The 14582-nt window shown below is 42.3% G+C and overlaps 3 protein-coding genes across 14 annotated transcripts in view; 2 read left to right on the forward strand and 1 right to left on the reverse strand.

Moving 5' to 3' along the window:
- ppid (peptidylprolyl isomerase D) overlaps positions 1 to 9828 on the forward strand; it is a 54091-nt gene extending 44263 nt beyond the window's left edge. For both annotated transcript variants that reach the window (XM_086010710.1, XM_086010700.1), the window contains exons 6-10: positions 513 to 619; positions 2873 to 3035; positions 8139 to 8225; positions 8393 to 8435; positions 8555 to 9828. In XM_086010710.1, coding sequence (XP_085866836.1) covers positions 513 to 619; positions 2873 to 3035; positions 8139 to 8225; positions 8393 to 8435; positions 8555 to 8643 — 489 coding nt within the window. In that variant the 3' untranslated portion in view covers positions 8644 to 9828. The remainder of the gene's footprint in view (positions 1 to 512; positions 620 to 2872; positions 3036 to 8138; positions 8226 to 8392; positions 8436 to 8554) is intronic.
- rapgef2b (Rap guanine nucleotide exchange factor 2b) overlaps positions 1 to 14582 on the forward strand; it is a 1083630-nt gene that overhangs the window by 872177 nt on the left and 196871 nt on the right. The window lies entirely within an intron of this gene.
- Positions 9317 to 14582, reverse strand: part of etfdh (electron transfer flavoprotein dehydrogenase) — a 120841-nt gene continuing 115575 nt past the window's right edge. The window contains exon 13 of the mRNA XM_086010688.1: positions 9317 to 9414. Coding sequence (XP_085866814.1) covers positions 9317 to 9414 — 98 coding nt within the window. The remainder of the gene's footprint in view (positions 9415 to 14582) is intronic.

Below are 14582 nucleotides of genomic sequence, written 5' to 3' on the forward strand. Positions count from 1 at the left end.
AGAAAACAGCTCCTGATTTTTGCCGTTAGATCGAGTATTCCGGACATATAACCTCCGGATAAACCAAAGTTTCCTGTAGTTCTGTAATTGGGTTGGCTCCCATGCTGTTGAATTTGCCCCATTTGTACTGTGTGGCGGATTGAAAACACAAAAATTATGCATGGCCACCAATGGAAAAAGTGGTGCAAGATTAAGTGAGCTGTGAAGAGCAGGAGCCATTTAACTTGGCTGGTTTTTCTGTTGAAGATGCAATCACTCCAGAAGGGTTTTGGTGGCATGGCTGCCAGGTCATCTGTTACAGGGTTGTCTTCACCTTGCTGTCAGAGGTGACCCTGCAGTTTAAAAGTGCTATTAGGGTTAGGTAGGTGAAAAATAACTGAACCAGTAATTTGAAATCAAAATTGGGATAGCATGTGAGATTTCCCTCTTTACTTCTGCTGCAATGCACACTGATTATCTTAATGTAGTTTCATAGACTGATGAAGCATTTTTTTATATTTCTACTTAAACAGGATGATACAATTGTACAGATTGCAGAAGACTTAAAGAATCTTGGGAATAACTTCTTTAAATCCCAGAACTGGACAATGGCAGACAAGAAGTACACCAAAGTTTTAAGGTAGTTACATTAGGCCAGAATTTGCTGTTGAAATAACAGCAAGGCTAATAGTGCTCACTGTTATTTATGGGTAAATGGTACAGCAACTTCAGGCGAAGAGCAGATGCACAGTTAAACTCAAATATCCAAAAGTTGCTGTCCGAGTTGTGCTGCTCCGCTGTTCGCTTCGTGAAAATGGCATTTCCCCCTTAGCCTCCCTGTTTTTTTTTTTAGGAACTTGCTGTAATTGCCCATTAAATTTGTCACAGAAAGTTAAGTACGCTTTTAACAATGTGCTAAGTGGTAATGACTTCTCCGGCACTGAAAATGAACTATTACAAGTGTGGAGTCTCATTCCTTCAGGTTTTGAATTTTTCAGGGAGATTTAAAATTGTCAAATTTTAAATTATTTTTTTCTTACTTTTCCTTTCTGTCTCTCTTAAACCAATCCTTCTTTCCCTCTCTTTTTCTTTCTCTGTATACCTGATTTGACTTTGAATTCACCTCCTCCTTTAATTCACCATCCTTCTCAGACCTTCCTGTGTATATTTCACCATCTTTCAAACTGATTGGTTAAGGAGATACCCTGTTGATAGCCCAGTTTACTCGGGTCCCAGATGCCTTTTTTCCTTCACTGTGCAGTTATCAGCTCGCACTTTCAGCAACTTTGAGGGCAAAATATTTTGAGCTAAAGGGCAAGTTTAATGAATGGCAGTTGTTGTGTTAGATGCTCTGCTACAGCAAATTCTGGACCTTTGCTCTTGGTGGTGAAGGACCAGTTTTCGCCATTTACCTTGCTGATAGTGGCCCACGGACTTTTTGCGGGCTTGTTAGTGGAGATTTCTATTAATCTGGTGTCTGGTTCAGTGCGGCGCCCTCTACAGGGGATCCATGGCATATGTGAGCAGGGTCAAGTAATAGAGAGGCTGTTCAACTAATCAGATTGAACAATCCTCACTGAGACTCGCAGAGTCCAAACCAGGAAATATAAATTAGATTTAAATCATGTACAGAAAGCAAAATACAGATGGAATTAAGGGAGGGAGGTAAGAGATCATTTAAAAAAAAATCTGTAACATTCATTTTCTTCTGAGGGAATGAGACTCCACACTTATAAAATTAATTTTTCAGGGCCCGAGAGGTGTTCAGCGGTAATCATCTTATTATGCTGTCAAAAATTCACTTACTCCTGAATACACTAGCTCTAACTTTATCAACTATTTTTAATGCGGAACTAGCGGGTAAGTACCTCAAGTTCACGCCGTTGCAATGATTTCAGTGCCAAGTCTATTGGTGAGGACTGCAACAGCGCACCCTGTGGAGGGGGCAGAGTATCTGACAGCAACTTCTGGATTTCTATATTTAACTGCACATGTGCGGATGCCAGAAGCTGCTGTCAGATTTACCCAGTAATAACAGCGAGTGGTGATAGCCTCACCATTATTATTACAGCAAAATCCAGGCCATTATATTTTAAACCTACTACTTGATTGGAAAAATGTCTTCATAGTGATGAAACCCAGCTCGTCTTACTGATGGGGGAAAGGCAAATGCTTTATAAATGGCAAAGTTCTTGAACATTATCAGACCACATTCTAGAGGTACCACTAATATGGGTTCTCAAATCCAGTGAATTCTCTCTCTTCCCCCACCTGATACAAGTAGAAAGTTTGGAGGCTATCTGTGGGTTTTTAATGTAAATTCGATAGTGTGGGGATTTGAGTGTATAATTTACATCTTTTAAAAAAAAAACGCAAGATTTCCCGATGGTACAGCTGAGTCATACTGACCAGGGAGGTCTCCTATTCAGTCCTCAGTCATTGCTGAGTCAGTGAGGGTGGCTAGAGTTCACTTCAATATCCCTGGTATATGTTAAGGAGGGGGTGAAGACCAGCCAGGATTCACACTACTGTTCACTATCCAGTGACAGCTGCTTGAGGTTTGCATGTGAGTGTTAAGGTGAGTACAGGATCAGGTTTGACTGGCAGGTATAGATTCTTGATACTGGGTTGAGGCTCGCAATTGGCTATTTTGGCAAGGTATCCTATGATGCTTGCTGAACTGTACCCCCGCAAAAGTATTGGAGAAAATTACAACCAACTGTTTTCAAATGCTGACAGCTACTTGGGGGTGTGAGGAATTTTAGTTTGGCAACTTGAATGTTTGATTTTGCTAATGCTACCATCTCCCTGCAAGGAACTTCATTCTTGAATTTCTGTTTGTATCTTGCAAAACTGACTAAGATTTAATTTTTTTTTAAATATTCCCCTTAAGATACGTAGCAACTTTAAGAGAGGAAATTGGTGCTGAAGAATCAACAGAGAAGTCGGACACTGTTAAAAAACTGGAATCAGTTGCGCTAAGTTGTAATCTGAATATCGCAGCATGTAAGCTGAAGTTATCTGACTGGAATGCAGCCATTGAAAGCTGTGATGAGGTTAGTGCCTGAACTTACATTAAAAGTGCAAAACTTTATCTTGATGTAACCGAGTGAAGTCATTGCTGAAATAGAGATATTTGTTTATGATCTAGACCAAGATAGAATAGCTCAAATTAACTTTCAGCACCAGTGTTGTGTTCAGGATACTAGGGGTTTTTGTACTTTTGATGGATGTAAAAACACATTGATCAATATAAATATTGTTGGAAGAATTTTGCATTTTATAAAGTGCAACTTATTAACAAATTAACACTTTTGGAACTCTGATTTCTCTAAATAGTGTAGAGATTTTTAACGGAAGAGTTGAGCTGTTTAGTATTTTTGTGTTTTATATGATTGTAATAGTTTAGGACTTTTATCTTTGTGGTCCAGAAGGGTTTTTGTTTCAAATTTAGTTATGATTTTGCTGTGTACAGGAAACTTTGTGATATCTGGCACCGAGCTGTTGCCGTCCCATCAAAACTGCCGGACAAACCGGCGCTAATGTTAAAACATACGGAAGCTTTTGAGCTCCGTATCTAGCAACAAACCCTGTTGCAGCTTCTAAACAGTCGGCCGTAGCTTGCAAGCATCTCTGTAGCTAAGCAACAGCTTTAGCTAGACCTTGCAGAGCCTGACTGGTGGGAAAAAAAAGCAACGAAAAGAAAAAAAACTTACTGAACTGACTCCTGAATTTTGCCGGTGGCTCGAGCATTCCGGACAGTTAACCTCCGGATAAACCAAAGTTTCCTGTAGTTAGATTCAGCTTACAAAGGGCCATTTCCCAGGAATGGAGCATTTTCTTTGACTTAACTTGCAAAGCCATTTAGAATAAAACCAAAAAAAACCTGCAAATGTTGCAAACACACAACAGCATCTGTAGAAAGAACAGCACATTAATATTTTGGGTGTAACCCTTCATAAGAACTGAGAAAATTTGAAATGAACATTTAATTTGGAGCTGAACAAAGAGGGGAAAAAGCATACACGAGCAAGTATGAGTAGGATGGCGTGTAATGTCTTTTGTTTTGGGGGAAAAAAGCAGGCGGTTAAATAGCTGAAGTGATAGTAATCTGAGACGATAGGAAGAAATGTAATAAAATAAATTAAGGACATAAGAGAGACAAAGAACACGTGAATAGTTGAGGCAGTGGCAGGTAAACTAGATCTGGAATTGAAATAGGAGAAGCTGATGAAGTGGAACCACATCAAACGACTTGAGAAGAAAAGCAGGCCAACAGGGAGGGTACAGACTCTACTACCAGCACAAAGTTCAGATTGAGGGTCCCTTTCCCAAGTGTCACTGTTCCACCCACCACCGCCCCCAAGTTCCTCTCCCTAAACCGTAGAAACACCTATCTCCTATTTCCAGCATTCCTAGCCATAAAGAAAGCGGGAGCTGTAATTAAGGTCTAAAGTTAAAGTTAATCAAGTCAGTGTTAAAGTGACAAATTACCAGTTGTTACAAACTTCAGGTTTGCCCTAGATATTTTAACTTCAGCTGACCAGTTTCTCCTATAAGCGGAATACATGTCCTTTACGATGAAGAGCTTATTGTTACCCGGTTTGGGGGGGGGGGGGGGGGGGGGGGGGGGGATTTAACCTAAAAAAAAAAAATGGGTGAGTTAGGAGCGTGGGGGCAGTTAAATTGTTAAAAATTGGATTCCTGACACCAACCCGCCTCCAACCCACCCACTTCTGGTTTTTATGGGTGGGTTGGAGATGGGAAGCAGGATGGGGGCAGGCAACCAACCCGCTGTCAGGAGGCGGAACGTCAATTTAAATATTACAATGAGGCTGGAAGCCCCTCCTTCAACCTCCATTTTGTTTTTAAGAACAAGAGTAGGCCATTCAGCCCCTCAAGCTTGTTCCGCCATTCAATGAGATCATGGCTGATCCGCGACCTATCTCCATATACCCACCTTTAGCCCATATCCCTTAATACCTTTTGTTAACAAAAAGCTATCAATCTTAGATTTAAAATTAACAATTGATCTAGCATCAATTGCCGTTTGTGGAAAAGAGTTCCAAACTTCTACCACCCTTTGTGTGTAGAAGTGTTTCCTAATTTCACTCCTGAACGGTCTGGCTCTAATTTTTAGACTAGTCCTAGAAGCCCCAACTAGCAGAACTAGTTTCTCTCTATCTACTCTATCTGTTCCCCTTAATATCTTGAAAACTTCGATCAGATCACCCCTTAACCTTCTAAATTCTAGGGAATGCAACCCTAATTTGTGTAATTGCTCCCCGTAACTTAACCCCTGAAGTCCGGGTATCATTCTGGTAAACCTATGCTGCACTCCCTCCCAGGCCAATATATCTTTCCTAAGGTCTGCTCACAGTACTCCAGGTGTGGTCTAACCAGGGCTTCGTATAGCTGCAGCATAACTTCTACCCCTTTGTATTCTAGTCCTCTAGATATAAAGGTCAGCATTCCATTAGCCTTTTTGATTATTTTCTGTACCTGTTCATGACATTTTAATGATCTATGTACCTAGACCCCCAAGTCTCTTTGGACCTTACTGTGTTTCATCATTTAAAAAGTACCCTGTTCTATCCTTTCTGGTCGAAAGTGGATGACCTTGTATTTGCTTACATTGAAATCCATTTGCCACAGTTTTGTCCATTCACTTAATCTATCAATATCCGTTTGTAATTTTATGCTTTACAATGCCGCCTATCTTTGTGTCATTGGCAAATTTGGATATATGACTTTCTATGCCATCATCGAAGTCGTTAATAAATACTGTGAATGGTTGAGGCCCCAACACCGATCCTGGCGGGACACCACTCGTCACATCCTGCCAATTTGAGTACCTACCCATTATCCCTACTCTGTCTCCTGCTGCTCAGCCAATTTCCTAACCAGTTCAATAATGTGCGCCTTAATTCCATGGGCTTCTACCTTAGTTAACAGTCTCTTATGTGGAACTTTATCAAATGCCTTCTGGAAGTTCTTATAAATAACATCGATAGATATTCCCCTGTCCACTACTTTAGTCACCTCTTCAAAAAATTCAATCAGGTTTATCAGGCATGACCCACCTTTCACAAATCCATGCTGGCTCTCTCTGATCAGCTGAAAATTTTTGAGGTGTTCAGTCACCCTATCCTGAGACACTAACAATTTCCCGACAACAGATGTTAGGCTAACTGGTCTATAATTCCCTGGTTTCCCTCTCTCGGCATTCTTAAATAGCGGAGTGACATTTGCAATTTTCCAACCTAAAGGAACAGTTCCTGAATCGCGAGAACTTTGGAAGATTATAGTTAGGGCATCTGCAATGTGCTCACCAACTTCCTTTAAAACCCTGGGATGGAAACCATCTGGTCCTGGGGTTTTGTCACTCTTTAGTGCCATTATTTTGTTCACTACTGTTATTTTACTTGCGTTAATTTTATTACGTCCCTGTCTCTAATTCAGTATTAGTTTCCTTGGGATTTGCTATTTTCTACTGTAAATACTGACGCAAAGTAACTATTCAACATGTCCGCCATTTCCTTAGTATCATTGACAATATCACCGTTCAGTTTTTAAGGGGCCGACATTGTCCCTGACTACGCTCTTTTTCCTAATATAATTGTAAAAATTCTTTGTATTGATTTTGATATCCTTTGCAAGTTTCTTTTCGTGCTCCCTTTTTGTAGCTCTTACTATCTGTTTTGTGACCCTTTGCTGTTCTGTGTCTTTCCCATTCGCCAGGACCTGTGCTATTTCTTGTATTTTTGTATGTTTTTCCTTTTAGTTTTATGCTATCCCTCACCTCTTTAGTTGACCATGGCTTTTTTTTGGCAAGTAGAGTTCTTGCCCCTCGGGTATAAACTGGTTCAATATCTCATTAAATTATTTTTTGAACATCTCCCACTGATCATCTGTTGTTTTACCCGTTAACAGATTTGCCCAGTTCACTGTAGACAGTCTCTGTCTCATCCCTTTGAAGTCGGCCTTACCCAAATCTAGAATCTTGGTAGCTGTTTTGTGTTTCTCCCTTTCAAATGCCACGTTGAACTCAATCAAGTTATGATCGCTATTGGATAAATGTACATGCACAGTTAGGCTGTTACTAAATCTGGCTCATTACTAAATCTAATACGGCTTTCCCCCTTGTTGCCTCTAGGACATATTGTTGTAAAAACTATCCCAGACACACACAAGAAATTCATAACCTTTCTGACAGGTGCTAGTCTGCTTATTCCAATCTATATGAAAGTTAAAATCCCCCATTAAAACCACTCTGCCTTTACTACACGCTTGTATAATCTCTGCATTTATACAATCTAGCACTTCACAGCTGCTACCGGGGGCCTATACACAACTCCCACTACAGTCTTAAATCCTTTCCTATTTCTTAATTCTTACCATAAAGTCTCCTCTGCCTGCTTACCTCTCTTTATATCCTCTCTTATCATTGAAGTGATTTCATCCTTAATCACTGAGGCTACTCTGCCACTTTTCCTATCATTCCTGTAGACCTTATAACCTGGTATATTTAGTTCCTAGTCCTGACTGTCTTGTGGCTATGTCTCAGTAATGGCAACAAGTCATACCCTCCAATTTGAATTCGGTCTCCCGGGTTTCCCCCTCCCCCCACCTCAGAGTCCCTGCTCCCAATCCGCCTACCTCCTTAAAAACCAGCCCCCACTATCTAGTCACACAGTAACTTGACCTGAGCAGTCGTAACAATGAAACCCCTGGTTATGTAAACTGGATACTGTTATCATAGAATCTTAGATTGGTTACAGCACAGAAGGAGGCCATTCGGCCTGTCGAGCCCATGCCGGCTCTCCAAGTGCTGTAACCATTCTATGATTCTATGATCTGACTTTATTATCTAGATATTTGAGCGCTGTCATGAGTAACACATAGCTGCTATGTGAAGACTGGGCCTAGCTATCTGACTTTGTTCCTGCCACTTGGATCAGTAGCGTTCTGTGTGGAAACTTGAATGGTGAGTTGGTATGACTGGTTCCCTTACCTAAGCCAACTTCCTGTTGTTGGGTCTTGGAAAAAAGTGAAATTAGATTTCCTTGCCCTGTTTTTACCACTACTGCAAAGCAGAATATTTAGCAAATGATATTGGGAACAGATCTCCTATCTAACATAATTTCTTCCTCTGACAGGCTCTTGAAATTAATCAATCAAACACAAAGGCACTTTACAGAAGGGCCCAGGCCTGGCAAGCAAAGAAGGATTACAATCAGGCACTGGTACTGTAACATCTTAAATTCTTGTGATTGGTGTATCTTTCTTTGATATTATGTAACATCAAATTTACAAAGGATGCTAAGGAGTTGGAATAAATCCATTGGAGAGCTGAGTAGGTGGAAATTATCTGTATGACATCTGAGTAATTTAAATTTTTGTTTTTAAATAGGATGATCTTAAGAAAGCTCAGGAAATTACACCTGAAGACAAAGGTAAGTGTAAAATCATTAGTAAATTTGCTCCCAGTACATACAAGAATAATTGGGAAAATAACTTGGGAATATCCTTAGCTCACAAATATTGAGCCGGTTTCCTTTTTATACTCTTGCAGCTATAAACAGTGAAATACTCCGAGTGAAACAAAAGATAAAGGAACAGAAAGAGAAGGAAAAGGCAACTTATGCAAAAATGTTCGCTTGATAAGTTGATTTTGATTCATACTTCTAAACAGCCTTCTGGGCTGCTGTTTTCTGTCTTGATCTTCTGAGGACACAGTGTTAGGTTGTTTGTTTGGGTATGTAGTCTGCTTCACAGACAAAGTGTACATTGTTTAAGGAAACTACAGAGACTAGAGGGTGGACAAATAGCTGCGCTGCTGACACCGTACTTGCAGGAGCTGTTAAAGATTTCGCATATTAAAATAAATATCAAGAACAAAGGTCTGAACTGTTTATCCGTGCCAGATCTGTTGATATTTCTATTTATAGAATTTTTCACTTAGTAAATGCACGAAAGTAATATATATGTGTCACTGTTCTTGTCTTTGAAGAACTGTTTTGTTTTTATAAATAACTTACTTTGTTTAAATTTGTGATTGTAAGATTTCGATGAGATGGTCTGCAAAGGTTTACACTATATATGGCTTCTAAGCTGTGTTTATTTCACTCCTATATGGAGGACAGTGTTTAAAATTTATACATATTGGCACAGAATTTGTCTTAGAGTTGTTTTGACCCAATTTAGTTGTAAATTGAATGAATATTAACGATGAATATCAACTCAATTCCAACATTCTAGTTATGCTTGGAGCACAAAAGAAGTAAGTTACCCTTTTTATTGAAAAACTGACTTCATATTCTGCTGTTGCAGTTGTTCATCTGCTGTCAGCTTTACTGTCTTTGAAAATGTCATTATGCTGGGCATTGATCCAGTTGCCTCTCAACTCCTGTAACTTTTCACTTTTCTCTCTTTCTGTAGAAACACAAAATAACATATAAACACTTTACAATAATTAGAGTAACACTGAAGTATTGTACCCTATTCACATTTCAGCAAGGAAAATATTTTGTTTGGTCGATACAAATGGTTTAGTGAGAGATACAATTTGATATCAAACTATTCTTTATTTACAGATATTGCTGTAATTGATTTACAATCCATTCAAAACTGAATGCACTTCTTACAAATGACAGCTGATGTCCACATCCTTCTGGCAGGCTGCTTTTTAGGCCTTCAGTATTTCAGACTATTTCTAAAGTCAAATTAAGCCCATATAGGTTGTATTTTCTTAAATACAAACTGAGCACAAGTTGAAGCTGATGTGTGTTTTGCCCTCTAGTCTGATGTATATTGTTTACTGGAAGAAATTAAACTGAAAAATGTTTATTGCTGACTGTACCATGAATTTGCATTGTTTAGAAGTCTAACCAATACATTTGCTAAACATATACCATAATACAATATATTGCATAAACAAATACATTGTGTCTTTTCAATTAAAGACTTGCTTAGTTTAGAATTGTATTTTGAAGTCTGAACACTACGTTGAAGGATAATTCTTACTTGGCTAAACTTGTGCATGTTATTAGAACAACTTCCTCAGTAATTGAGCATGCTCATTCTTGTATCCAGTAGAAGCTTGTTCCTCACAGCCAGCATCATGCACCAAGAGGTGATTTGACATTGAAATTGACTCCGAGCTGAAGAATATTAGGAGGGTTGCCTAAAACCCAGGTCCCAGCGGTGAAAGACCAGTGTCATAGAAACATGGAAAATAGGAGCAGGAATAGGGCATTCGGCCCTTCAAGCCTGCTCCGCCATTCAACACGATCATGGCTGATCCTCTACTGTGACCTAAGGAGTTGCTTGAGCTGGAAAACCCCAGATCCAATGTGTGCCAGGTGAGGAAACTGCTGTAATAACAAAAACTCAGCTTCTCCCAAAAATGTTGCCCAGAGGAAACCATCAAGAAGCAGATTACTGCTCCCAAAACCTGTATGGTGACCCCAAGCATGCTACTCTAGGCCTCTCCTCACCTAAAGCCAGCTCGAAGCTTCTGCACCCAACCATGAGGTACTCTGGAAAACCCTCCTGCTGCCTTCCTATTCAGCTTTCCACACAAGCAAGCAGATCAGCAATTGTAACAGCTGATTTTCTTGCTTTTCCCACTCCAGTCTGGCTGCTGCAACTAATGAAGAGAGTCCCCAAGGATATTGATAACAGTGCTGACTGAAGTGCTAATAGTGCCTGCTGACGTAACTGCTGCAGCCAGTACCAATGCTCTCAGCTATAGAAGTGAGCACTTGGGCTGAAATGCTTAATATCCAAACAACACCGTCAGCATTTCTTTCTCCCACCAGGAACAATATTTGAAGGACTCCACATGTTTCCGCCCCCCCCCCCCCCCTCAACCAAAGAAGATAGGAGCAGAATTCTACTGCCAGCTTTAGCAACACCCCTATGAAGGATGGAGAAATGGAGCACAAAACTGCTCAACGCAAGTTCATCCGCTTCCTACAGACTGCCCCAACGCAACAGAGTGGGCAGAGGTTTAAGGGGATGGGGGGGGGGGGGGGGGGTGCTCCGAAGCAGCCGGGAGGACGGGTTTCCCGCAGACACTGCCAAATTTAATGGCAGGGTCCGATTTGCATGGGAAATGTTTCCCACCTATAGTCAGCCAGATTGAGAGGCTGGCTAGCTCTGGGTGGGTAGGCCTGTGGTACAAGGCTGCAGAGAGGAGGGGGCAAAAGGGAGGGTTAGCGTGGGGGCTGCCGGAGGAGCGGGGGCGGGTGTCGGAAGTGATGGAGGGGGGAAGGCTTCGTGGAGGGCTGGGAGGCCGCGGTGGGGGTTGGGAGGGACACTGGTTTCAGGAGGTAAGTGTTAAAGGCACTTGCCTCCTGGATCCAGCAGTCCTCGCCTTGCATTAGCTGGCAGGTTTCACGAGGCCTGCAAAACCCGACCAGCTAAAGTTGAATTCAAAATGGAGGTTAAAGCAGAGGCATCCAGCCTCATTATAATATTTAAATGATGACCTGCCTCCTGGCAGCGGGTTGGCTGCCCACCCCCACCCGTCTCCATAAAAACCGGAAGTGGGCGGGTTGGAGGAGGGTTCTGGTCAGATTCAGATTTTTAACACTTTACATTCCCACACAACCCCAACCCACCCTTTTTTTTTAGGTTAAAATTTCCCCCCAGTGAATCTGGACTCTACTCCTGCGATCAACCAACATTCCTCGATGGCCAGTCCAGTACCCAAAGCAACACAAGCCCCAACACTATCCTGATGTTTCTGGCGAAAGATCATTGAACTGAAACGTTAACCCTACTTGCCTCTCTCCACACATGCTGCATAATCTGCTGCACAGCACTGAAATGGCCCGAATCAAAGTCATGTCATCCTCTGTGACTGTGACCGTGGTGCACTATTCCTCATCCTCATGACCTCTCTTTAGCCTTTGACACGGCTGACGACACCATCCTCCTCCAATACCACTCCTCTGTTGACCAGCTGAGTGGGTCTGCTCTCTCCTGGTTTCACTCTTGTAACCAGAGAATCACTGGCACTGATTTCTCTTCTCATCCCCGTACCATTAACTCTGGAGTCCTACAAGGAGCTATCTTTGTCCCCTTCTATTTCTCATCTACATGCTGCGACGACGGGACATCAGATACTACATGTACGCTGACTACCCTTGGCCTTGTGCAACATCCACCCTTGGATGAGCCGCAATTTACTCCAATTTAACATTGGAAAGACCAAAGACTAAAGGAGGTTTTAAATGAATATTTTACATCTGTGTTCACTATGGAGAAGGACGATGTAGGCATAGAAATCAGGCAGGGGGATTGTGATATACTTGAACAAATTAGTATTGAGAGGGAGGAGGTACTAGCAGTTTTAGCGGGCTTAAAAGTGGATAAATCCCCAGGCCCAGACGAGATCTATCACAGGCTGCTGTGTGAGGCAAGGGAGGAGATTGCAGGGGCTCTGACACAAATTTTCGGAACCTCTCTGGCCACAGGGGAGGTGCCAGAAGACTGGAGAACAGCTAACGTAGTACCATTATTCAAGAAGGGTAGTAGGGATAAACCAGGGAATTACAGGCCAGTGCGCCTAACATCAGTGGTAGGGAAATTATTGGAAAAAAATTCTGAGGGACAGAATTAGTCTCCACTTGGAGAGGCAAGGATTAATCAAGAATAGTCAGCATGGCTTTGTCAGGGGGAGATCATGCCTGACCAATTTGATTGAATTTTTTGAGGGGGTGACTAGGTGTGTGGATGAGGGTAGTGCAGTTGATGTGGTCTACATGGACTTCAGTAAGGCTTTTGACAAAGTCCCGCATGGGAGACTGGTCAAGAAGGTAAGAGCCCATGGGATCCAGGGCAACTTGGCACATTGGATCCAAAATTGGCTTAGTGGCAGGAGGCAGAGTGTGATGGTCGAAGGTTGTTTTTGTGATTGGAAGCCTGTGTCAAGTGGTGTACCGCAGGGATCGGTGCTGGGTCCTTTGCTGTTTGTAGTGTACATTAATGATTTAGATATGAATGTAGGAGGTATGATCAGTAATTTCGCAGATGACATGAAAATTGGAGGTAAATGGAGAGGAGGGAAGCCTCAGGCTACAGGACGATATAGATGGGTTGGTCAGATGGGCAGAACAGTGGCAAATGGAATTTAACCCTGAAAAGTGTGAGGTGATGCATTTTGGGAGGACTAACAAGGCAAGGGAATACACAATGAATGGTAGGACCCTAGGAAAGACCGAGGATCAGAGGGACCTTATATAGATCCCGGAAGGCAGCAGGACAGGTAGATAAGGTGGTTAAAAAGGCATATGGGATACTTATATTCTATGCCTCAGCTAATGAAGGCAAGAGCAGGGAGGTTATGATGGAGCTGTACAAAATGCTAGTTAGGCCATAACTGGAATACTGTGTGCAGTTCTGGTTGCCACACTATAGGAAGGATGTGATTGCATTGGAGAGGGTGCAGAGGAGATTCACCAGGATGTTACCTGGGCTGTAGCGCTTCAGCTATGAAGAGAGACTGGACAGGCTGGGGTTGTTTTCCTTAGAGCAGAGAAGGCTGAGGGGGGACCTGATTGAGGTGTACAAAATTATGAGGGGCACAGATAGGGTAGATAGAAAGGAACTTTTCCCCTTGGTAGAGGGGTCAATAACCAGGGGGCATAGTTTCAAGGTAAGGGGCAAGAGGTTTTAGAGGGGATTTGGGGAAAAACTTTTTCACCCAGAGGGTGGTTGGAATCTGGAACTCACTGCCTGAAAGGGTGGTAGAGGCAGGAACCCTCACAACATTCAAGAAGCATTTGGATGAGCACTTGAAACGTCATAGCATACAAGGCTACGGACCAAATGCTGGAAAATGGGATTAGATTAGACAGGGCTTGATGGCCAGCATGGACACGATGGGCCGATGGGCCTCTTTCTGTGCTGTATGGCTCTATGACAAAGCCATTGTCTTCGCCCCTGCCATAAACGCCATTCCCTTGCCAAAGATTCCATCCCTCTCTCTGGCCACTGCCTTAGGTTGAACCAGACTGTTAACAACCGTGGCATCTTACTTTACGCTGACCTGAGCTTCCAAGCCCATATCTCCTCTATTGCAAAGACCGCCTACTTCTTCTTCCAAAACATCGCCTGTCTCCACCTCTGCCTCAGCTGATCTGCTGCTGAAACCCTCAGTCATGTTTTTGCTACTTCCAGACTCAACTATTCCAATGCCCGCCTGGCCAGTCTCCTATCTTCTACCCTCCACCCTGCATAAACTTGAGCTCATCCAAAACTCTGCTGCCCGTATTCTAGCCTGTACCAAATCCTGCTCACCCATCAACCCTGTGCTCATCCTCGTCTTCAAATCCCTCCATGGCCTTGCCGCCCCCTAGCTCTGTAACTTCCTCCAGCCCTACAACCCTACAAAAACTCTACGTTCCTCCAATTAAGGATGTTTGTGCATCCCCACTCCTTTGCTCCACCATTGGCGGCCGTGCCATCAGTGGTCTATGCCCTAAGTTTTGAATTACTTCCCTAAATCTCTCCTCCTCTAAGATTCTCCTTAAAACTTTGACCAAACTTTTAATTAACTGTCCTAACATCAGCTTCAGCTTGTCAATTTTTGT

The sequence above is a fragment of the Somniosus microcephalus genome, chromosome 2, assembly GCF_052327205.1.
Source record: "Somniosus microcephalus isolate GS21.2 chromosome 2, FLI_Smic_1.0, whole genome shotgun sequence".
In the NCBI taxonomy this organism is placed as follows: domain Eukaryota; kingdom Metazoa; phylum Chordata; class Chondrichthyes; order Squaliformes; family Somniosidae; genus Somniosus; species Somniosus microcephalus.